The sequence below is a fragment of the Phascolarctos cinereus genome, unplaced genomic scaffold (assembly GCF_003287225.1).
Source record: "Phascolarctos cinereus isolate Bilbo 61053 unplaced genomic scaffold, phaCin_HiC Scaffold_4;HRSCAF=312, whole genome shotgun sequence".
In the NCBI taxonomy this organism is placed as follows: Eukaryota; Metazoa; Chordata; class Mammalia; order Diprotodontia; family Phascolarctidae; genus Phascolarctos; species Phascolarctos cinereus.
The window spans coordinates 619279156-619305498 of record NW_027555847.1 but is presented as its reverse complement, the minus strand read 5'-3'; the positions used below and the strand labels follow the sequence as shown (position 1 = coordinate 619305498).

At 39.3% G+C, this 26343-nt stretch overlaps 1 protein-coding gene across 1 annotated transcript in view; it reads left to right on the top strand.

Annotated features, from left to right (window-relative positions):
- Positions 1-24271, top strand: part of SNTB1 (syntrophin beta 1) — a 298747-nt gene extending 274476 nt beyond the window's left edge. The window contains exons 5-7 of the mRNA XM_020964943.2: positions 12795-12991; positions 17899-18089; positions 22017-24271. Coding sequence (XP_020820602.1) covers positions 12795-12991; positions 17899-18089; positions 22017-22109 — 481 coding nt within the window. The 3' untranslated portion in view covers positions 22110-24271. The remainder of the gene's footprint in view (positions 1-12794; positions 12992-17898; positions 18090-22016) is intronic.
- The last annotated feature ends 2072 nt before the right edge of the window (positions 24272-26343 follow it).

Below are 26343 nucleotides of genomic sequence, written 5' to 3'. Positions count from 1 at the left end.
AGAATAGGGATGTCTAAGGTCCCTTCCAGTTCTAAGTCCTTTCAACCTACCTAATACATCATCTTTTACATACATAATGTGTCATTAAACACATATATACATCAAGTATACTTATACATAATATATCATTAAAAGCCATTCACTAACAAATTCAGTATGAGTGACCTTAGTCAAGTTGCCAGCTGTCTCATAAAATGAGAGCATTGGAGTAGATGGTCTCTAAAGCTCCTTCCAACTCTAAATCTATAATTCCTATGAACTCATCTGAACCTCAGTTTCTTGCAATGGGGAGAAAAACACCTACCAGGCAGGATTATTGTGAGGCCACCTATGTGGAATAGCCTCCACTTTGCATCTGCTATCTTGCCTGACCAAGACACCCCACTCAGGATAAGCTCATCACTTCTAAACTCACCACCGTGTTAGCTCAAACCCTGACTGACCCTGCCTCCCTCAGCCTGCTCTCCCTTCTGATTGGAAGGCTGGAGGGAGGAGGACCAAACTCCTGCCAATGCCTCCCTTTAAAGGGTCATTAATTGTATCCTCAGCACTTCTCACAGTACTTGGTATGTCCTAGGCACTTAATAAATGTTTGTGGAATTGGATTTATTGGAATAAGCACTGAATTTGGAGTCAAAGGGCTGAATTGATCTGGGTTGAAATCCTGGCTCTCCTTCTTACTTCTTGGGTTAAGTGGGCAAGTTATTTTCTTTTTTTGTGCCTCATTTTCTTCAATTGTAGAAAGTGGGAGATTTTGGGAGGACTTCTGAAGTCCTTTCTAGTTCTAAATTTATGACACTATGACTAACTGACCTCTAATGTCCTTTCCAGTTCTAAGATACAGCACCATATTAATGTGAATATATTATTATCATTTTCATCATCAACATTATTATCATTATTATATCTTTTGATGTCACAATTTTGCCTGAAACCAAGCTTTATTTGATTTTAAAAAAAAAAAGGTCTATGGGAAACATTTGGGTCAAGTAACCCACAGGTCAATGTTGCTGGCTATGGCCCATCCCACTAAAGCTATTTGGTTCTCTGCATCAAGTGCTTTGGTGAGAAAACTTTTCTCCACTTGTGCTGAATCAGGATGGTATAGTACCGTGTGCTTCCATTGTCTTAAATGTGAATCCTCCTTCCTTCTCCTGCATCTTTACCAACCTCCCTCCTGTTTCTCTGATGTCCTCTGGGTCACAGTCCGCTTTCAGGTGGACCCACCAGGCTTTGAAGAAAACAGAGGTTTCCCATTCCCAGGTGTTTCTAAGTTCCATACAGAATAATAGCTTGTAGAGAGTCCATACGGAACCTGAACAAAAAAGATCTGCCCCTGCAGTTTCCATAAAGCTGGTTTCTGCTGTCCTGTGTGGCTCCCACTGCCTCAAGACGGAGCCAGGCTCCTCCCTGCTGCTTTCTTAAACTGGCCAACTGCTATTTCTTGCCAATTTCCTTTGCATCTTTCACAAAGCCTTAAAGTACTTCCCTGGGCCTTTCATCCTTACCTCTGTCTCTTAGTCTTTAATGCTGAGTTCCAGTGCTACCTTCTAAGCAGGTTGGGGGTACAGTGAATAAAATGCTGTACTTGGAATCTGGAAGACCTGAGTTCAGATGCTGCCTCAGACATTTACTGGCTATCTGACCCCAAGCAAGCCACTTCCCTCTCTCAGCCTCAGTTTACTGATCTGTAAAAAGGGTATAATAATTGCTTCTGCAATTATGTGCTGTGAGGGTTAAATGAATGATGTGCAAACCCTAAAACATATAAATGCTGGCTGTTATTATTAGGAGAAAGCTTCCCTGATTTCTCCTTTTTTCTTCAGTGCTTCCTCCTCTCCATGTCTCTCAAATAATCTTAGATTGATGTAACAGCTCCACCATCTCCTCTGATGGGTTGGTGTTAATTTGCTCACTTCAGTAGGGATCAGAGGTGGACCAAGATTGTAGGGATGGAATATAAGACAGCAGAGGAGGCAGGGACTTTTAAAGATAGCAAACACAGAGAAGAGAGAGGCATGACATTTAGAATGGGTGCTCAGGCCATTTACTTGTTAATGCTTTACTAGCGAGGCCACAACACTGGGGGCATGAGACAAATACAGGCTTGGGTGATGAAATAATATGAGGCATACGTAAGTCAGGAAACAATGATTTGGACAAACAGAGGCAAGTCCAGTGGGATTCAAGGTCAGTGCAAGGAGAGTTGGATTGGAAACCCTGGTGAATAGGGCTCCTGAGACAAAACAAAGTGCTTCTGAGCAGATGTCATGTCTTCTACCATGTGGGAGTAATGGCTATTCTCATATTCTGGCTGCCCACATCCATGCCAGCCCATGCTCAGGGGATTGGGAAAGATGTTGGGGTTGGGAGATGAAAGTTCGTGCTTGAGAGAACAGGGTAAATAAGAGGTGATGCTGACCTTCATTGATCTCTCTATTTTTCTATCCTTTTATTAATATAGTTTTTTCCTAATGATTCAAAGAGGCTTGAGGAATTAGGAAATACAGTAGGAATCAGGACAAAGAGGAGGAGTTTCACTAAATTGGATGGGGCCTTCAGGCAATTGATCTGATTGGATAAGTCGCACCATTCCTTAGATTAAAAGGGGGAAGGTACCAACAGCAAAGGGGCAGAGCCAAGTAGGGAGTGGCAGCCAGATCACTGAGAACCTAAGGGAGAGCCCAGAGGGTCCTGATGTACTTGACAAGCTGCCTGAGGACTTGATTAATAACACCTGTTCTATTCCTCATTGCTGAACAGGACCACTGTGTGTAAAAGGTGGAGAGAGGTGGACCCTGTGGGGAGACAGTTAGATGGATTCAGAATGGCTCAAATGACTCGACTCAGAACGAAGTTCTCTGTTGTTTGATGGCAGCTTGGCAGTGAATCATCGTTGCAGGACTCCAGGCTACTCCACTTGGCCCTGTGCTGCTCTGACATGTTCTTCCTCCTTGAGGGCAGGGACTTGTTCAGTTTTTATATCCCTAGAAACTGGCACAGTAACATACCATAGCAGGGGCTTAATAAATACATGGTGAATTGTTGATCCTGCTGTCCTTTATCTCTTCCTTTCTTCCTTCTTTTCTTCCTTTCTTCCTTCCATTCTTTCTCCTTTCCTTCTTTCCTTCCTTTCTTTTCTTGTCTTTCTTTTTTCCTTCTTTCTTCACTGGAACCTCATATCCTGTGGCTCTGTAGCATAACCAGTTATTCAGTGAATACAGTTCTAACAGGAATGATGCAAAATGGGGCCCCACCGGGGACAGCGGTGAGACAAGTTGCTAGCTTACAGCCACCTGTCTCCATGGGTGCAACCTATCTTAGAGGAGTTTATAGTACTTTTAAATACTAATTAACTATCTGGGATGTCAGGGGCAGTACATAAACCAGAAGAAAGGGGCACAGAAAGGAGGAGGGGAAGGGCATTAAAGTCTAACTTCAAGAGACAACATAATATAGTGGAAAGAGCCCTTCATAAATGGGTTCCCATCTGTCTTTCCAATTTTGCTTCCTATTACTTGCCTACTTATTCCAGCAAAAAAAAAAGGTTTTAATTAGATTTTAATTTTTTCAATGAACAAAAAATATTTTCTCTTCCTCCCACTGTATCCATCACATTGGGAAAAAGAAAAAGAAAACAAAACCCACGTAACCAATATGCATAGTTGAATAAAACAAATTCCCACAATTGTGGTTATTCAGTCATTCAGTCATGTCCAACTTTCTGTGATCCCACAGACTTTTTGTCCGTGGGATTTTCTTGACAAAGATACTGGAGTGGTTTGCCTTTTCCTTCTCCAATGCGTCCCCATCTTACAGATAAGGAACTGAGACAAATAAGGGTTAAGTTACTTGCCCAGGATCACACAGGTAGTAGGGGTCTTGGGCCAGATTTGAGCTCAGATCTTCCTGACGCCAAGCCTAGTACTTTATCACCTAGCAGCCCCTCAATTCCCAAAAGTGCACATTTCTCTCTTTACCTTGATTCCTTTACTCTTCTTTCAGGTGATAGGTAGCATTCTTTCTCATCAGTCCTCTGGAACCATGGTTGGTCTCTGAGTTGATCCGAGTTCTTAAATCTTTCAAAATTGTCAAGATATTTTAGCCTTCCATACCTGTCTCTATGCCACAAGACCTAGAATTAACTTCATCCCACCTCCACCTCTTAGAATCCTTAACTTTCTTCTAGGTTTAGCTCAGGGGCCATCTCCTATGCAAAGTTCCTTGATTCCCCTCCCCTGGAGCTGTCAGTACTCTCTTTTTCCTGGAATAACTTTGTATTTACATCAAAAAGCTTTTGTTATATTTTTAAGTATTAATTAAAATAAAAGCCAATATCTGTGTGCCTGTCCCTAATAGAATGTTAAGGGCAAAGTTTGAAGGGAAAAGAATGTTTCACTTTGCCTTAGTGTCTCCAGCTTAGCCTAGGATAAAGAGTAAGCAGGCAGCACTAAAAAGAGACAGATTTTGAGTGAGAAGTCCTGGGTTTGAATCTTATTCCTGTTCTTATTTGGGTGACTTTAGCTAAGTCACTTCATTTCCCTGGTACCCCAGTTTCTTCACCCTTGAAACAAAACTATTGGATTGGATCTCCAAAGTGCCTTTTAGTTGATCATTTCTTTTATCGTTGAATTCATTAAAGATGCACTATTTCAAGCCTAAGCTATCTACTCAGAAGGACTAATTAATATGCCAATGGAGGAAGATAAAATTGGAAGCTGAAGGAGTCTTAACTATTTTTCAGCAGTGGTTATTTATTTGTCACATTCTTTTAAAACGTTCAGTTTGTCTTTAAACCTTATATGTGTGTTTTTGTGTTGAAGCATCTACCTGGCACAGTGGCCAGAGTGCTGGACTTGTAGTCAGGAAGACCTGAGTTCAAATCCTGTCTCAGACCCTTAAGAGACGTAAAAGTGTGATAATACCAACACCTACTTCACAGAGTTGTTATGAGGGCCAAATAAGATTACATATGCAAAGTGCTTTGCAAACTGTAAGGAATTTACATAAATGCTACTATCATTATTATCATCATTATTATTAATATACTGGCCAAAATCGATCTCTAATTGTATTCCTTTCTTTTCAAAAATCACTTCAGAAATCACTTGTTCAACAGTTCACACCATGTATAAAAGGCTACAAAATGATTGTGTGAAGATCTTAAAATTCAGATCGAAAAATTGTTTTCCTTTGAGAAATTACTCTTGATCCATTGCAGATGTTTCAGGACCATGGACACTACCTTCTGTCCAACACATCAGAGTTTCACGAGCTGCTTGGTCATCTGCTTCTGTCCTACAGGGTCAATCAATCATCTTTTCTGGTTCCATCACAGATGTCCAGTAGATGAAGAGATATGCAATCACCAGCTCTGGATACTTATGGAATCTGACCTGTTGCTTTCCCTACCTAATGGCTTGCAATATGGCATCTGCTGGGAAATGCTAATTGCAACAATTAAATAAAGATATGGATGTAATATTGCTTAGCAACCCTGTTACCTAATATATAATTTTACATAAGAAATAATTTTGTTCAAACTTAGTGTGGTGGCTGGTTTTTATTAAGGCTATTAATAATAATTTGCATGTATGTAGAACATCTTATGTCACAATCTCCAACACCTAAGCAAAGTGAAATTGGCTCACAAGCATTTAACACCTACTTTGGCACAGTGAATAAAGGGTTGAGCTTGGAGTCAGGAAGACTCATCTTCCTGAATTTATATCTGGCCTCAGACACTTACTAGCTATGTGATTTGGGCAAGTCACGTAACCCTGTTTGCTTCAGTTTCCTCATCTCTAAAATAATTTGAAAAAGGAAATGAAAAACTACTCCAGTATCTTTGCCAACAAAATGTCGGACATGACTGCAAGTGATTGAACACAAAAAGTGTTTTCAGTCCCATGCTCCCCAGTATTATTTCATTCAAGCACTCTTCAATCCAGTGTGAAATTATAATAGACCTGCTTCCTGTTCACCATATACAACACTTTTCACCATATATAGACTTCTAATCTCCATGCCTTTCGCCTGGTGGCTCCCCATGCCAGGAATGTACTTCTTTCTTTCTTTCTTTTGCTTTTTTTAAAATTTTAAAAAAAATTTTTTTTTCATTTTTAACACATGTTTTTGAAACTTTGGGTTACAAATTTTCTTCCTTCCTCCCTCCCCACCTAACCTCATTGAGAAGGCAAACATCTCAATACAGGTTATAGATGTGTAGTCATGCAAAACACTTCCATAGTAGTCATGTTGTGAAAAACTGAGTATATTTCCTTTCATCCTACCCAATCCTTAATAAGTCTTTTATGATTTCTCTTTCTTTTTTTACCTCTTCCATGTTTCACTTGAGTCTTGCATTTGAAAGTCAAATTTTATATTCAGCTCTGGTCTTTTCCTCAGAAATGCTTGAAAGTCCCCTATTTCATTGAATAACATTTTTTACCCTGAAGGATTATACTCAGTTTTACTAAGTAGGTGACTCTTGGTTGTATATACTCCTTTCTTTCTTCCATGTTTTAGCATCCTTAGCTTTCTTCAAAGCAAAATTCAGGTTTAATGAGATCTTTCTTTTCCCCCCTCAGTTTTAGTTCCTTCTTCTTCTTAAAATTTCTTTCTAAATAATCTGTATGTCTTCACATGGCATGGCTTTCTCAGAATATAAATTCTACGATGGCAAGAGACTCAAGTGGGGGAGAAGATTGTGTATGTCCAATGCCTAGCATAGTGTCTAGAACATAGTAGGCTCTTAATAAATGTTTGTAAAATTATTGAACTGAATCTCAGTTCAACAGTGGTCAGTCTAGATGAAGTAATACACATCTTGGGAATAAAAAAAAGCTTTCTTACAAATATTATTAAAAAGAAAAAGGACTTTTATTTATAAAATATTCATAAACTGCTTTTTAAAACTTTTTAAACTTATATAGCAATGTATTTGTCCAGTGAATGACTAAATAAATTGTGGTATTTTCATATAGTACAGGCTGTGTGGACTAGGGTTGAAGTCAAAAAGTCCTGGATTCAGATTCCCATCTCTGACACATACTAGGTAGGTCACTCAGTCCTTCTATGACTCAAGAAATTCCCTCAAACTTATCTTCTAAATGATAGATGGGTTGAGATTCATTTTGGTGGAGGAAATACCTCTATAGGGATTTCCTTATGCTTATGGAGTCACAAATCCTTCCCAAATTCATGTATATATGAAAGTAAAAGATTATTGTTGTGATGTAAGAAATAACAAGGGATGGTTTTAGATAAACCTGGAAAGACTTGTATGAACTTTCACAGACTGAAATGAAAACATGGAGGACAATTTCTACAAGAACAACAGCATCATAAAGACAGACAACTCTGAAAGAACTCTGATCACTGCAATGACCCAACCCTAATTCTAGAGGACCAATGATGACAGAGAGGTGATGGACTAAAAATGCAGGAGAAGACATATTTTTTGGACATGGCCAATGTGGGAATTTGTTTTGCTTGACTCTACTTGACTACTTATTACAGGGGTTTTCCTTTTCTTTTGTCTTTCTTAATGCAGGAGGAATGGGAGGGAGAACAAATTGGTGATTGTTAATTGAAAATCATAAAATTTTAAAAATTAATGTAATAGAATTCTTTGTAACAACAAAACAACAAGTAGCGTGGTATAGTGGAAAGAGCCCTGTCTCTAAGATCAGAAAACATAGGTTCAAACCATCACCTGAGTGACTTGAACCAGGTGACTTCTGCCTCTGTCTGGTCCTCTGAAGTATACAATGAGATGTTGAGTCAATTTTAAGTCATGTCTGACCCTTTGTTTTCATCGTAAAGATACTAAGTGGTTTTCCATTCCCTTCTCCAGCTCATTTTATAGATGAGAAAACTGAGGCAAACAGGGTTAAGTGACTTGCCCAGGGTCACACAGCTAGTAAAGTGTCATGTGTCTGAGACTGGATTTGAACTCAGGTCCTTCTGACTTCAAGGCCAGAGCTCTATCCACTGCGCCACCTAGCCGCATTGTAGAAAAATGCAAAACTCTAAGTGTACAAATGAATTTTGAAGAGAACACAAAACAGTTACTGCTATTTTTTGCAATTTATGTTGCTATGATATTTCTAATCAAAATGTTTTAAATAGTTCTGATTTCATTGTTTTATTTGTAGATTTATCCTATGCCTCATTTATTTGCATTTTTGAGAGTGTCAATAATAATGATTTTTTTTAATGATCCCCTCATAGTCTGAAATAGTGAGTTTGTTTCCGCTAAGCCTAGGAGAGAGTCAGGCACTTTGGAGATTAAGAAATAAGGCATTAAACAGGTGGTGGGTGGCTAAGATAAAAATAAGATTCAGGCCCCTTTCCCTAGCTGTCTGTTATTTCTGCTTCATCCATGGTTTGTTTTCCAACTAAAATCAAAGTGGGCAGTAGAAAAGTGTCAACATGAGTCTTTCTCTGTCTTTCTTTCTAACTGGGAATAGAAAACATTTGTCTTCTGGCAGAAGGGAGAAGTTTGTCTGAAAACTCAACAACACAGCAATTACATTTTGCGATTAAGCCACCCTTTAGCAGCCCAGTTGCTCCTTTTCAGACCATCTAAGCAAAGAACTCCCATAAACACCAAGGAAGAAAAATGGCCCCGTGTACAGGAGACTCAATGGCTGCCCACAGAAAGATTTCAGATTTTGGTGGCCCCCAATTACACTTACCTGCCCATAAAGTGCTATGTCAGTGTGAAGGATTTTTTTAAATTATTGTTCGGTATGTGGATTCTCAAGAATTGAATTCATCTGCAAATTGTCAACTTGTCCATTTGCACCATGGTGTCCTCGAGAGGCTGGGTTAGCCACAGGCACAGGCCTGATGTTACGACTGATTGCTTTCCAGTCATGTGCCATTTATCTTTCAGACTACCTTGAATAAATCAGCGCCATTTATATTCTCCTTATGATCTCATTCTTCTGCCCACACCTCCTGGTCTGATTTTATTTTTAAAACCATTTATGGGGATTTGGTTTTCCTCATTTATTTCTATTTCTAGTTTCCTACAAAATACAAGATCTTGATAGCATTGTATTTCCTGTGGCCAGTAAGTGGCAGAGAATGGAAGGATTCTCACCTCCAAAGTCAGAGAACTTGGGTGCAGATTCTGGTTTGGATACTTATTCTGTGAAGTGTGGCAAGTCACCAATTCTCAGGGGCTCCTCTGTAAAATAAAGGAGTTAGACTAAATGACCCGAGGGCCTTTCCACCTACAAATCCATGATTAAACATCATTAAATTCCTGGCTAGATGACTAGGGGTGTTCTTGGCCTTTTTTTTTTTTGCCCAGCTTCAGATAATAATTAGAAGTTAGGCTTCCTTTTCTATTTTTTTTTTGGCTAGGCAATGGGGTTAAGTGACTTGCCCAGGGTCACACCGCTAGTAAGTGTCAAGTGTTTGAGGCTGGATTTGATAGGCTTCCTTTTTGTTGGATCATAAATGCCATCTTTCCTTGGGAAAGTATAACAGAAACATAAATTTAGAGCTGGCAGGCCATCTAATCCAACTTCCTCATTTTACAGATGAGGAAACTGAGGCCCAGAGAGGTTAAGTGATTCACCCAAGGATACACAGGTAGTAGGGACAGAGGCAAGACTCTCTGGCTCCGAAGCCCGTTCTCTTTCCATTACATTGCACTTGCAGCCTGTTTGTGGGAGGCGTTTGTGGCTGTTGTGATTCATTTCCTTCCACAACTAAGAGACAGATGGTCATATTTTCAGGATACAAAAATAACTTAAAATTTAAAATAACTGAAATGAAATTAATGGCTAGTCCAGAAAAGCCCCTTGAGATTCGTTGTGGGATTGTAGGAAACATGTTAAAAATCTGCTCCTGCAAAAAAAAAAATGAAGTAAACAGACAATTCAGTTCATTTAAATGAAAGTTAATTAAGCAGGCACTGTGGATGCAACAACAAAACCCTGTCCTGGAAAAGCTTATAGTCTGCTGGCTGGATATAACACGTAAAGAGGTAATGAGGTCCACAAACTATATTCAAAGGAATTCGCAGGGAACAAATATCCAGAACAAGAGGAAAGGCCTCTTGCAGGAAGGACCTCGTGGCTCCGCCTGGAAGTGCCAGGGGACAAAAGTGAAGAGAGACACCATCCCAGGCACGGTACCGTCTGGGCAAAGGCAAGGAGGCTGGAAATGAAGTGTCTGTAGGGGGGACAGCAAATGGATTCATCTGGCTGGAAGGTGGAGCGTGTGATGGGGAACAATGTGGAATCAGTTTTGAAAGTTAAGCTAGAGCCAGATTGTGAAGGGCTTTAAATCTTAAAACTCTAAACAGATGAGGTCCTGTCTATCCTTTAAGATTTGAATTTACTAGGGGCAGCTAGGTGGTGCAGTGGATAGAGCACCAGCCCTGGAGTCAGGAGGACCTGAGTTCAAATGCAGTCTCAGACACTTGATACTTACTAGTTGTGTGACCCTGGGTAAGTCACTTAATCCCATTGCCTAGCAAAACATAAATAACAACAACAAAAAAAGATTTGAATTTACCTTAAAAAAAAACACACACCAAGAAAACATGCTTTTAGAAATGTAGTCATAGTCCTAGGCTAGACTGCACAAGACTGGTTTGTTTTGGTGTGCTTTGCTTTCCTTTCATGGGTGAGGTGGAACAGGGGGTACCCCTTCAGCAATGTCTCCCCGGGAGAATTTGTAGAAGCCGTGTGTGATTGAGCAGCCATGCTACGTGAATAGCAAATTGTGAAGACTGAGCACAAGTGAAACAAATACAGGCAAAGGCCCATGTTTTCAAGATTCTTCCATTGTAGCATTTGAAGACAGGAAGACAGGAAGACCTGAGTTCAAATATGGCCTCACACACGTACTGGCTGTGTGTTCCTAAGCAAGTCACTTAACTATTGTTTGCTCATCTGTAAAATGGGGCTAATAACAGTACTTACCTTACAGGACTGCTGTGAAGCTAACATGAGATATTTATAAAGCACTTAGCAAAGTACCTGATAAATAATAGGCACTTAATAAATGCTTTCTCCCTTCCCCTACCCTTACTCCCACAAACCTTGTTTCCTCTTCTGTAACACAGGGATAATAACAGCATCTACATCTCAGGGTTGTTGTGAGCACAAAATGAGGTAATATTTGTGAAGTACTTTGCAAAACTTAAAGCGCTATATAGTAGTTAGCTAATGATAATAATAGTTATTGTTATTACTATCAGTTCAGCAAGACTGCATTCATTCTCCATTACCTGCTCTTTCTTTCCACTTCTGTACGTGTCTTTTAAACATCTAAGCAGGTGAGTGAGCTCCCTCTGTACCCACATTACTCATTTTAGTCAATTTCCCCTTCTTCGCCTCATTGGAATTGTTTGTGTTTTCAGAATTTCATTCTTGAGAGTCTCCCATGCCTCCTGGGCTGACTTTCCCTATAAACTGTCACCCCATGGGATCCAACCTCGCCTTTCCCTGAGCCCACAGAACTCTGCCCTCCAGCAATCTCTGCCACTACCCCCAGGGAGCTTGGGTAAATCTGGCTTTATAGGATTAGAGCAAGACATCTCACCTTTTTGTGTCTCATAGATCCTTTGTCAGTCTAGTGAAACCTACAGACCCCTACCAGAATAATGTTGGGGTTTTTGTTTGTTCGTTTGTTTGTTTGTTTGTTTGTTTGTTTGTTTGTTTGTTTGTTTAAAGCTGAAGGAAATGCTAAATGCTAGTTAGAGGTTAGTGAAAATAAAGATCTGATTTGTTTTCTTTTGATTTGTTTTGTTTTCTATCCAATCGCCCTTGCAATCTATCCATAGACCCCTTGGGAGTTTGTGGACCCTGGAATAAAAACTCCTGGATTAGAAAAATGTAGATTTAAAGCTTAGAAGGAGCAAAGGGTTGTCTAGCCCAGTGTTTTCATCTTCCAGGTTTGAAGACGGAGAATCAGGTGAATTGTTTTGCTGGGGGACCCTTTCCAGCTCGACGTTCCCTGGGAGTCTCAAATATAACATTTCTGATACATACAACTTCATAAACTATAAAATATTATAGAAATATGATTATTATTATTTCAGATTTGTGTAAAAAAGAAGTTTCTAGCAATTAGAGATGCATAACCATGAAATGGGCTTATTTGTGAGGTAATGAGCTCCCCATTGATGAAAATATTCAACAAGAGACTTGATGAGTATTTGTTGGGGGCTGTTGGGGTAGAGGTAGTAGAGATTCCACTGTTTGGTGAAAGTTAAATTAAGTGACTTCTAAGGTTATTTTCAGTTTGGAATTCTGATGGAAGGGAAGGGAAAGAGCTCTTATTAACCACCTACTGTACGCCAGGCCCTGTGCCAAGTACTTTATAAATATTATCTCATTTGATGCTCACAATAACCCTGGGAGGTAGATGCCATTATTATCTCCATTTTACAGTTGAGGAAACTGAGGCAAACTGGGGTTAAGTAACTTGCCAAGAGTAACGTAGCTATTAAAGTGTTTGAGGTCAGTTTGCACTCAGGGCTTCCTGACTCTAGGCCCAGTGCTATCCACTGTACCACCCAGATACCTCTAAGATCCCATGATTCTAAAGTTTCTCTTCTTCAGGAAAAAGCTGGATTATGAAGTTGGTCTTATCTCTCAAGTATATAATTTATGTAGACATATGTCATTTGTTCTTTCATGTCATTTGTCCCCACGGCTAAAATATAGAGCAGCTTTTCTTTCTTGACTCAGAATAGCTCTGGAATGCTACATGAAAAGTGGGTATTTTTCTTTCTGATTTTTTTTTCTTTTTCCCAAATTCAGATTGGTCCATTCAGGTCCTGGAAAAGGATCTCTACAGGCAGGGGTGGATCTGTCCTTTGCGACTCGGACCGGTACCAGGCAAGGAATTGAAACCCATCTCTTCCGAGCTGAGACCAGCAGAGACCTTTCCCAGTGGACAAGAAGCATAGTCCAGGGCTGCCACAACTCAGCCGAGCTCATAACTGAAGTCACCACCTGTGAGTAACATCGACCACGGCCCCCTGGGTAGGGTAATCGAGAAGAGTCCTAGAATGCCACCCTGCTCTGGCCCATTGAGGTGACCAAACCTCTCATTTTAAAATCATTATTATTATTATTATTTTTACTAGATCTGTGTTTTCCACTGGTCTAGGGAACTGATGTCCTGAGAAGGGGACTTCCTTTACCAAAACAGATCAAAACCTCCTCTGCAACATAATCTTAGTTGCCTGGATCACTGAGAGGTTAAGTTACTTGCCCAGGGTAATACAGGCACCATTTGTCAAAGGTAGGATTTAAACTCAGGTGTTTCTGACTCTGAGGCCATCTTTCTGTCTACTACTTTACCATGACTGTACTTCTTTTGATTTTTTTCTGCTAAAGCATAAATGCCCCCTAGAAGTGTAGCACGTGGGTTTAATCACTAGTGTAGAAAAAATAAAAGAGGTATCATATAATGGATAAAGTGTTGGACATTGAGTCAGGGAGACTTGGATTCAAATCTTTACCTCCTACACTCTGATAACCTGTTTCAAAAGGGGGGGGGCAGCTAGGTGGCCCAGTGGAGAAGAGCACTGGTCCTGGATTCAGGAGGATCTGAGTCCAAATCCGGTCTCAGACCAGACACTTGACACTTACTAGCTGTGTGACCATGGGCAAGTCACTTAACACCAACTGCCTTGCAAAAAAGAAGAAGAAGAAGAGAAGAAGAAGAAGAAGAAGAAGAAGAAGAAGAAGAAGAAGAAGAAGAAGAAGAAGAAGAAGAAGAAGAAGAAGAAGAAGAAGAAGAAGGAAGGGAATGAGATGGGTCTCCAACAAAGGTTAGAAGGTTAGGATGAATCTGGATGATGTTTCCTCACCAAAGATCAATTGCTACACCCACCCCTTAAAAATGCAGAGTCCCTCCCCAGAATCTCTTATTTAAAGTTAAAATTCTTCCCTCCATAGTTCTATAGTCTTTGCAAACAAAGGTAAAATTAGCTGCTTTGCAGAATTTCGGCTACTACATTGTTGGGACAGAAAATTAGTGGATTTTTTTGTAATTACCATGAAACTAATTAGCACTCCTCACCCCCTTACCCCAACCCCTAAACAACAACAACAAAACATTATTTACCATCTCTATTGAACACCTTTTGGGATTCTCCTTCCATTTGTGATGCTATTTTGTGCCAGGGCACGTACACACACACACACACACACACACACCCCAGAGATTTCAAAGTGTGAGCTGGAGAAGGCTTATGCCACCTGAATCTTAAGTATCAGGAAATTGTGTTTCATCAGAGAAGCCCAGACTCTCTTAGCTACCAGAAGTGCTTGGGCAAAGAGAAGGAGATGAAGATGCCTTATGGGGCCCTATTTAGTTTGCCCTCAACAACTTCTGAAAAATCTTTCCTCTCCTCCCCAAACTCAATTTTGAATGTCACAGGCAGGAAGAATAATCCTTTTGTTACCTTAGAACTCTTGTCAGTTGGACATCAAGACCTAAAGTAATTTGCTTTTCAGTTAATAAGGAGAACTTGGTGTATTTATAGCAATTGCAGGTTTACAAAGTGCTTTTCATTATAGCAATGGAGTGAGCAAGGAAAGAGCACTGAGTTTGGAGTGAGAGGACTTGGACTCAAATTTGGTCTCTGACAACAGCATTGACGCTTCCCAGGGCATCAGTTTCCTCATGTGTAAATTGGCCTCCAAGGTCACTTCCTTAAAGGCTATGAAGTTGGGCAGGTCTGGTCTGGATCTGTGGTTTGATTGGTGGGAACTCCTAGTATGAGAAATCCTTCCCAGTAATAACTATTAGCAACTCATTTGTAAATCTGGAGAGCCCTCTGGAGCACTGAGTGGTGATGTACCCCTTATCACAACTAGTGTTTGTCAGTGACAACACTTGAACGCAGGGCTTCCTGACTCCCTGGCTGGCCCGCTTATATACTATACCACACTTATTCTTGTGAAGAAGGAAGGAAGGAAGGAAGGAAGGAAGGAAGGAAGGAAGGAAGGAAGGAGGAAGGAAGGAGGGAGGAGAGGAAGGAAGGAAGGAACGAAGGAAGGGAGGGAGGGAGGGAGGGAGGGAGGGAGGGAGGGAGGAAGGAAGGAGACAGAAGGGAGGATGGAAGAAAAAAAGGAAGAGAAAAGATAGGAAGGAAGGAAACAAGAATTTAAGCACCTACTATGTGCCAGGAACTGTGCTTAGTACTTTAAAAATATTATCTCATTTGATCTTCACAGGGGCAGCTAGGTGGCACAGTGGATAGAGCGCCAGCCCTGGAGTCAGGAGGACCTGAGTTCAAATCCAGCCTCAGACACTTGACACTTAACTAGCTGTGTGACCCTGAGCAAGTCCCTTAACCCCATTGCCTAGCCAAAAAAAAAAAAAGAAAAGAAAAGAAAAGAAAGATCTTCACAACAACTGTTTGAAGTAGGTGCTGTTATCCCCATTTTACAGTTGGGAACACTGAGGCAGACAGCAGTTAAGCAACTTGTCCAGGATCACACAGTTAGTAAGTGTCTGAGGACAGATTTGAACCCAGTTCTTTCTGACTCCAAGGCTGGATTCGTTAGCTACTATGCCACACTGCCTAACAGTAGCATTGGTTCAACAGGCTGGTTTGCAAAGCAAAGATCGCATCATATACTTCATGTTCTTTTCCAAGCATCTAGATTTTTAGAAATCGACCAGCTCATCTAAGAGCCATTTGAGAGGCCATCACCCACTTCTGAGTCATGCGGTCAAAGCTTTTATTTCCCTTTTGCCAGCACAAAATCATAAGAAAGGGAGGGTGAGGTGGGGGAAGGAAGGGTTGTTTGGGGACAGCGGGTAGCCCTGTGAAAGCTTGCCCCAAGCTTTCTATTGTTCCAAAGAAACATCCCATGTACAACAGAAGGGTGTGCAACTGACCACTCACTGCAATGGTTTGGTTTGGTTTGGTTTTCTGTGTCTGAGGTGGTCAGGTGGAATGAATCAATGAAAAATATACACTATGGCTGATTTATTTTTTAATAAATCATTTAAAATACTGATCATTAGATCATTTTTGAGCCACTTCCCCCATCCATGTTCAGAGATAATTCTGTTTCCATCAATTGGAAAAGACATGGTCACTTGGAGGCAGCAGGGTACTGTAGATGGGACCCTGAATATGGAGTTGGAACAGATGTATTGAGAATACTGGCTCCACCACGTACTAGCTGTGTGACCCTAAGCAAGTGACTTAACCTCTCTGAGTTTGTTTCCCAATCTGCGAAATGGAGATAATACTTAAACTTTCTGCTTCCTATATGTTTCTATCACTTTAAGGTTTGTAAACTGCTTTCCCAGCATTATCCCATTTGATCCTCACAGCAACTCTAGGAGGTACGTGTTACTTTTATTCTTATTTTGCAGATAAGGAAACTGAGGCAGACAGAGGTTAAGTGACTCATCCAGGGTCACACAGCTAGTAAATGTCTAAGAAGGGTATGAAACCCTGGTTTTTCCAACTTTAAGTCATTGCTCTATCTACTACACCATAAGATGAGATCATACAAGTGAAATGTCTTACAGCCTTAGAGTACCTTGTCAGTGTAAAATATTGTTATTATTCTGTTCAGATTTTCAAGGTATTAAAAAAAAGTTTTCCTAATGTTTGTTTGTGAGACAACCTGTCAGGAAAGGTTGATAGTATTGCAAATGTCAAATTACCTCTGAGTTTGGCTATGCCCCAAAAGGCCATTTGAGCAGATTTTCACACTAGGGCTATAACATAGATAGATTTTAGTACATGCAGCTAGGAAATGTTTATAATATTCTCTCCAATTCAGTTCCTCCACTACCCATAGCAAACTGAAAAAAAAATTTCCCTTATCTGTAAGCTTATCAGTTTCGGTACTTTATCTGCTAGTGCCACTTCTAAATCTTCTCTTTCTGTGTGATTTTTGTCCATCTCAAAAAAAAACAAGAAAAGAAAATTCTATCCAAAGAGAAGATCTTTCAGTCCTATTTGAGTCAGCGTATTATAGTAGAAAGATTATGGGAACGGGAATCAGGACACTTGGCTTCAATACTCTTTGGAATCCTAAGGCCCTATGTAATGTTCACAATTATTAGTAGTTGAACTTTCATCTCTGTCACTTACTAGTTTTATTGCTTTGGGGAAGTTATTTCACATCTCCAGGCCTCAGTTTTCTCATCTGTAAAATGTGGGCTTGGATGAGATCCCAGGCTCATTTGAGGGAACTGGAGCTAAGGAGACATAATGGTGGTCTTCAAGTATTTTGAAGGGTTTTCACATGGAACGGAGAGAGGGTTAAGCTGGTTCTGTTTGACTCCAGATCACAAAACCAAGAGCACTGGGTGACAGCTGCAAAGAGGAGAATTTAGGCTTGATATAAAGAAAAATCTCATGGTTATTAGAATTGTCCAAAAGTGGGATGAGCTGCCTTGCAGACCAGTAGCTTCCTCTTTGTTGGAGACCTTCAAGCAAAGACTTGTGCAAGCAAAGAGGTGCTGTGGTGGGGATTCTTTTTTCAGGTATATGGGGAATGAGGTCCTTTCCAAATCTGACGTTCTAGAATTGAGAGCTGGAAGGGACTTTGGAGCACTGGTCCAACCCCCTCATTTTAGAAACGAAGGACTGAGAGCTGGGGAAGAGAAGTTGACTCAGCCATGGTCGCCTGGGTAGTAAGTAGGAGAGCCCAAATTCAGACTTAGGCACTTTAATTCCAAATACACAGCTTTTTTGAATACCTAGACATTCTCCAAGGTACTCTATTTCTAATATCCTTTGGCTTTCTGGCCTTTTTAATGTTGGGCATGAAATCCACAGATGACACCAGTGACAGAGGAAATGTAAAACAATAAATGCCTGATAAAGTGTGTTGCTTTCATTTGGATTATAATTTTGTGTCCTCCCTTGTCTTCCAGCATGCACATACAAAAACCAGGAGTGCCGTCTGACCATACATTATGAGCATGGATTCTCCATCACCACTGAGCCACAGGAGGGTGCCTTCCCCAAGACAATCATTCAGGCTCCCTATGAAAAGCTCAAAATGTCTTCAGACGATGGGATCAGGATGCTTTATTTGGACTTTGGAGGAAAGGACGGAGAGATTGTAAGTGTACTCAGCACCAATATAGTCATTGATTCACTTGGTTATCATTTATAGTCTTTGAGGCAGCTAGGGGGCACAGCAGATAGAGCAATGGACTTGGAGTTCAAATTCTTCCTCAGACACTTACTAACTGTATGACCCTGGGCAAGTCACTTAATCTCTGTCAGCCTCAGTTTCCTCATTTATAAAATGGGGATAATAATAGTACCTACATCCCAGAGTTGTTGTGAGGCTAATGAGATAGTATATGTAAAGCGCTTTGCAACCCTTAAAACATTATATAAATGCAAGGTATTTATTGGAAACCTATGGGAGGGGGAGGAGTGTCCCTCCTGGTTATGTTACTATACCTATCTAGGAGCACACATATATCTTTCACTTTGGCTGAGAAGCTTCAGAAAAATTTGAGGCAAATGAAAGAATTCCTTATAAAGTCAGTGCAAGTTTTGACTAAATATGACCTCTAAGGTTTGTGTTGGGATGGGTGCCAAAGTTGGCTGAAATTTGAGCAAATTAACGAATTAAGATCATATTTATGTTTGTTTTAGCAACTAAAGATCACCCCTTTGTCTAAAGAGTCCTCCTTAGTGTCTTTCAGTCATGGTTTAGTGAAAATGGTGTTGGAGGTAGCGACTAAATTTGTCAAAACATCCTATCTCCTACCCCCTGACCCCAAATCAGTGTCCCATTGTTCTCCGTCCCAGTGGAGCCACATTTGGAATCTTGAGTTGGGTCCTGGCTACCACTGTTTAGGAAGGATTTTGGTAACTTGGACATCAACCCTTGGAGGAGGGCAACCATTATGGAAAATGGCCCTAACTTTTTGCCATATGAGGATTGCCTGAAATAACTAGGAATGTGCAGCCTGGACTTGGTAGAGGTGATAACTTTCTTCTATGGCTGTGCCATAAAAAAGGGATTAAACTGGTTTTGCTTGGCCCCAGAAAGCAGAACCAGGAAAAACAGAAATTGCATAGAGCAAATTTAGACTTGACATTAAAAAACAAAATTCTTTTGTTGACTACTTGTAGGGAGTTTTATCAAGAATTGCTTTTTGGGTACACCATATGAAATAGGCTCAAGGAATTGGAGTTGTTTAGCCTAAAGAAGGGAAGACTCAGAGTGATATCATAACTGTCTTCAAGTATTTGAAAGTCTGTCATTTGGAAAGTGGATTAGACCTGTTCTGTTTGGTCTCAGAGGGCAAAGCCAAGATCAGTGATAGGGAGAGGAAGAGGGGACTTAGTGAGAGGCACATTTTAGAATCATAGGCCGCTAGAGTTAGAGCTTGAAGGAATCATAGGCCATCGAGTCCAACATCTTCATTTTGCTTATGACAAAACTGAGGCACTAAAAAGTTAAACTGCTTGAAGTCACACAGCTAACAAGAATCTAATGAAATTTGAACCCAGGTTTTCTTGTATTCAAAAAAAACATCCTAACACTTATATTCTGTGATTCCCTGAATCCGTTCTTAATAATGTACAATTAAGAACAACTGAAATCAACATGGAATCCTCAAATAACATGAAAGCCAATAATTTCAACATGGTGCCTGACTCTGCCTAGGATAATTCTCCTTCATCCCTTGGTCCTTCTGGGTTATCTTAGCATTTCCAGGGACCATGTGTAGCTTTCTTTTCATATTTCAAAAGAATGGTGCTAGTAAAAATACCATAAGAAACTTAGGAGCTTTTAGTCAAGAGATGATGCCAAATAAAACATGGATTATCCAATCTATAGAATATTGTAGGAGACCATACTGTCTGACTGCCACATGATCTACATTGAACCCTTGTGCAAGGTTCTGAACTAGCCATTTTTTCTAGCATCCAATATGGTTTCAGTACTTTATTGGATTGCCTTTTTCTTTCTTTCTTTCCTTCTTTCTTTCTTTCCTTCTTTCTTTCTTTTTCTTCTTTCTTTCTTTCTTTCTTTCTTTCTTTCTTTCTATTTCTTTCTCTCTCTCTTTCCTTCTCTTCTACTTTCTCTCTATTTCCTTCTCTTCCTCTTTCTCTTTTTTTCTTCCTTCCTTCCTTCTTCTTTCTTTCTTTCTTTCTTTCTTTCTTTCTTTCTTTCTTTCTTTCTTTCTTTCTTTCTTTCTTTCTTTCTTTCTTTCTTTCTTTCTTTCTCTCTTTCTTCCCTTGTCCTACAGTTTATACTCTAGTTAGAGAGATAATGAATCCACAGGCACTAATGAAAGAAAGTAAAATATAATCTGTAATGAAGTGATAAATACAGTAAAGCACTAAAATGATTAGAGTGTTATATACAGCTACTGTGGACATTCAGGAAGGGACTTTATTTGTTAGGTTTCTAATTCATGTAAATCCTTTTCATGAAAATGGATTTGTAAGATGCATAGTAAAGAATATAGTCAAAGAATTATTGCTTTTTCTCTTAGAAATCTGGGTTTTAGAACCAGAAGATACCTAGGAGATCATCAAATCCAATGCCTTCACTTTACAGATGAGGAAATTTCCAATATTCTTCTCATAATGCCATGCAGAATGCAAGATAAATGTCTTTTAAAGATAATTTGCCTAATATAGAAAATGAACACATACATATCTCCAAGTGCCACCTCCCACTGGATAAATGGCCAAAGGATATAAGCAAATGATTATTAGAAGAACTGCAGGTCGTTAACAAACATGAAAGATTGTTTCAAATCACCGGTAATAAGAGAAATGCACATCAAAATAACTCTGAGGTTTTACTTCCCACCCAGAAAATTGACCAAGATGATCAAACATAGGAGTAGTCAGTCAGGATGGGCTGTGGAAAACAGGCACGTTAATTTATTGTTGGGAGAGCTATGGTGAGAGCAAACATTCTAGAAAACAATTTGAAATTGTGCCAAGCAAGAGATAAGGATTGCCATACTCTTTGATCTAGAGGTTCCACTACTAGGAGTATCGCTAGGCATGTTGAGGGTAGGGACATGTTAGGTTGTTTATTTCCAAAGTCTGTCAGAATCTATCAATGCTGGCTTAGCCAATACAGCCCCTCAGTCTGTTATGACCTCCCCACTCTTGCATCTTGGAAATATCAGGTCATATGAAACCAGGCTGGCAACCAAGCCAAGGAGCTGGGGGGGAGGGTAGAAGGAGGGACTTTTCTACCTTCCCATCACATATTTTTTTTCCAATAAGATTGCTGTTTAAACACAATTCCCAAACCCAAAACATATAGCAACAACCAGTCACCAACATCACTGATTCTCATACTATCTCTTTTTTTTTTGGAAGTTAGGAAAGAGAAGGTAATATTTGTGTTTGAGGAAACTTGGCTGTATCCCAGTAGAGTCAGAGATGGTATGAGGACTGGTACCTATAATACAGGGTGGCTGGAAGACCCAGGAAGTTGATAAAGTTAGAAAGTCCCACCAAAATATTCTTAGCAACACTTTTTGCAGTATCAAAAAGCTAGACACAAAGCAGATTCCTACTGACTAGGGAATGACTAAATGTCATGTGGCATGTGAATTTAATGGGATGTTATTGTCTGGATACAAAAAAAAGGCAAAAAGACATTTCTTGCCCTCAAGAAGTTTATATTCTAATTCAGGAGAAAATATTACAACAACTTTGTGGATATCATATATCTAAACACGCCTCCCTCTCTGCTCTGCAGAAGTGGGGGGCTATGGTCATGGAATACTATTATAGTAGCCTCAGATCTTGGTTTGTTTTATTGAACTGCTTGTTTTTTCATCTTTTCTATTCTTTGTTACAAAGGAATTTCATTAGGTGGGATTGGAATACATTCACAAATTTTGATGATGCAAAAAACAAAAATTATGAACAAAGCCCAAAATTTTAAAAAAGAATTTATCTAGTTATAATCATCTTCAGGGCCCCTTCTTGTGAAAAATCAATTATTTTATAATAATCATCATCTTAAAAATCTCTCTTTTTATTTCAGCAATTGGACCTTCACTCCTGCCCCAAACCTATTGTGTTCATCATTCATTCCTTCTTGTCAGCTAAGATTACAAGGCTTGGGTTGGTGGCATGAATGGAGGAGTAATGCTTTCCACAAGAAGAAGCAGAACCACCATGCTTACTGGAAGTATGATCCACCCATCCATGCTAGGTGCTAGCCAGCCACCAGCAGTGCCCCAGGGGGAGCAGAGGACATTGGTTGTCTGGTCTAGCTAGTCCCGGTTACTCTCTGAGGCATCGCTTTCAGTGTAGTCAAACACAAAGAAACTACGTTTAAGAAAAAAGCATCACCTGGAATTTCAGAACAAGTTTCTTTAGTTGAGGAAAATGTCCTTTTTATTGGGGGCAATAAACAGCTTGTACATACTGACAAAAGGGGCTTTTAAAAGTTCAGTGATTTGAAATGATTTAAAATATACTGTACAATAAAAATCAGCATATTACTGTGTGCTCACACTTCAGAATCATTGTTGTACCTATTTTCACATAACTTGTTTATTGATAATGAGCAAGGGCTAAGTAGGTGAAGACTGACATTTATCACCCTCCCCCCCTCCAAAAAAAGCAATGATCTAGGATTAGAATTAGACTATTTCAACTGCTAAATGAATTTAATTTCTTTGAGGGGGAAAACAGTTTTTTTTACATAGAATCTGGTCTTTCGTAAGATCATAGATTCATAGATTTAAGGAAGGGACTTTATAGACCATCTAATTCAACTCTCTCATTTTACACATGACAAAACTGAGGCCAAGAAAGGGGAAAATCCTCAAGGTCAGGCAGGTAGGAAGAAGCAGAATTGGGAATCTATATCCTGACTTCCAAATCCAACCTCCTTCCACTACCCAAAATATGGTAGGGCTACAATATTCTTTTTTGATGGATTATATTTCTGAAGTGAGAGAATGATTCTGAAGTGTTCTCCATTAATGAATGCTGAAAAAAAAATTCAATAGAAATCAGTCTACTGATTGGTAGAGTTGGAAGCTGAATAGGTTACTTAGTGCTAGGGGGAAGATGATTAATTCTGGGACTCCAATGTGAATACCAAGGTCTGCTCTCAGAGACATTGACTATAAACTTTCTGGGTCGGAGAGCAAGGCACAAATCTGTCTCTTTCTCTCTCTCTCTCTTCTTTTTTTAAAGAGCTACCTTTAACATGTAAAAGGAAAGAAGAAACCCTACCAGGCCATACAAATTCTTTGTCCACTGTTCAGTTTTGTTGATGTCAGTGTTGAGTATGGAATCAATACTTCTTTACATGCCATGGTGACTGGGAAGAGCAGGCCTCGTCACAATATAGGATGTGCTGCAGGTTATCCGCAAACCAAATTCTATCCAGTGCCAAATTTGGGTCCTTTTAGAATCATAGAGATAAGCAGCTAAAGGCCTGATTTTATTCCATCAAATAATCAGGGATAAATTGAAGCTGTTCAAACCTAACTTCACTGAAACGAAATCTCAGTGTTTTAGATTTATATCAACTCTATCCAACATTTAAACCAGATTCTTCTCCCTGTGGCTTGTTTAGACAAGCTTTCTGGATTGGAGCTCTGATTTTTCAGAATCACAGGGATTTTTGCACATATCTATGCAAAGAATTTAAAGAGGTAAATTTGAAAATTGGCCCACCTGCTCTCAAACCTCTCTGCTGCCAGGGATATGAAATGAAATGATGTGCAAAGCCTTATGGAGGTGAAGGTGGGGAGGGAAGATTGATTTTTCTTAAGTGTGCTTATAAATTTAAATCTTTATTTCTATAAAGCTAAAGATTGAAATTTCTATAAAGCTGAAGATTGAAATGTGAGCTTATGTACTGTAGGAAAGGCTTGACAGATTTGTAAGTTGCACTGCATTATTTCCTTACACATCTAAAAATCACTGGAATGTTATTCTATAACAGAATTTTACTCATGCATTGTAAATAACTTCTTAGGAACCATGCTAGTGTCAAGAGTTGAAGTCGCCACAGCACATAATCCAAGGTGCTCAGTACATGAAGAATGAGTGACTTACTCTGAATCAATGTGCAACAATCCTATTATATATTTATAGAAAAATTTAAATGATGATAATTGCAAATATTCTTTCTTCATCACTTACCAGGTTTTGGACTGATTCATATCTGGGTGGGGAATGATACTACCTTCTCTGCATTTATAAAAATTTAATTAAAATATTTATATTTTAGAAGAAATATATTTGAATAAAATTATTGGATTTTTCTGAAGCAAACTAACATGTGTCATTAGCAAGTAACTTAGTTTTTATTAAGAGAATTGTATATGTGGGTCATTTATTGCTCCAGAGAAATGCTCATGATTGGTGGGCTTGTCACAGAGTGGCTAAAATGGACCAGCTCAATGTGGGGTGTGTGTGTGTGTGTGTGTGTGTGTGTGTGTGTGTGTGTGTGTGTAGATAGATACATAGATATAAATGGGAGTTACCCCAACACAGATGAAATCATGGATAGACCACCCCAAAAAAAAGCCTGTCATGAAAGTTACTGCAATATGTTTCATTCAAAAAGGAATGTATAGAGATGTGTTTATGTATGTATATATGTGTGTGTGTAGAAATACATATCTATCTAGATAGGTAGATATTTCTATTTATATCTATATAGAGTTATAGATAAAGAGATATAGACCTATCTCTAGGTAGAGATGATTAGATAGGTATAGAGATAGATAGATACCTATATCTATACAGATATTTAGACAGACATCCATATCTATCTTTACATATATATTTTCCTTTTTGAATGAAATACATTGTAATGACTTTTTGGTTTGGATTTTTTATTTCATCTGTGTTGGGGAAAACTCCCAATATGGAAGTTCCCTCCATGGAACAATGGGAAAAGTGTAGGATTTGAAGTCAGAGGAGATTGAGTTCAAGTGCTGTCTCTGCTATTTCCTGCCCATGTGACCTTGGGCAAGTCACTTAATTTCTCTCAAGTTTTCCTTACCTACAAAATGATGGGGTTAGATTAGATGACCTCAACAGTCCCTTCCAACTCTAAATCCACAATCCCACAATCCACTCATCGGGCTATGGCTATAACTTAAAGCCTGAAAGAGTCTGGCACACTGAGACATTTAAGTGAATTGTCTATTATTACCTAACTAGTATGTTTCAGAAGAATGACTTGAATTCCAAGGCTAGCCCTCTCTCTGTAAATTACATCAGGCTGCCTAGGTAGGCTTTAAGCCGACATTAGTGGGGATGATTGAGAGGGATTGATTCTGGTCAGCCAGTGAAACCACTAGTTTTGTTTTGAGTTTTGTTTTGTCTTGTTTTTCTTTTTTTGACAAATGATCTTGACCAAGTTGCATTTTGTCAAATTGGCAGTGTCTTCTGTCCATTTTAATCAGTGGGTTAATTGCATTTGCAAGCCATATTTTGTTGTGGTTGTTGTTATGTAGGTTGACGCTGATAAAAGTGTGCAGCATTATGACCACCACTTGATAGAAGACTTGCCCATTTATAATCTGCTATGGCCAGGTGGGTGAAAAATCATTTTGTGCCCCACCAAGGGATAGAAAATGTTGAACACAGCCCATGAGTAATACAAATGGCAGAATGAAATAAAATGATGAACCCCTCAGAAGGAACTTGGGAGACATATAGACCTTGAAGGCTTTGTTCTCTGGGACCCTTTGAAAAATAAGAATGGCACTATAACTGGCTTCTATGTAGTTGGAGGCTCGTTTATTCTGTTTAATTCATATCAGTTCAAATAATTTAGAATGGCCTTAAAATAATTCTTCTGAACTTGGGTAGGACCCATCTGGTCTTTGGTTTCTGTATATCTCTATTGTAACCTCTAGAGGTGACCAGAAGACAGGAAGGAAAGTGACCTTTTGAATGTATCACAACAAAAAAAATAATTATGCCTATATGCATAGTAGCATTACCATATTTTCCTAATAAACTTAGTTGAATGAAATACTCATTATCCAATTTCTAGCCATGCAGCACACAATGCAAAGTCAACAACAATGGACAAAATGTGGCAGGTTTATCAACAGTTTGTGAAGAAAGGCAGAGGGCTGAATGGGCTAGAAGACTGATCAATTATTTTTGTCCTACAAGATAATTCTTTACCTGGTATCAAGAGAACTTTAGGAGTAAAGTGGAAAATACAAAGGATTTCCATCTCCAATAGCTTTTCCCTAAAATCACTTAAATCTTACAGGAGAAATTCTATTACAAAGAGCTAAGAGAGTGTCAAAAATTAACTTTTTGTGATGGTGAAATTTTGTTGAATTTAATGGTCCTTCAAATCAAGGTAGCAAATATTT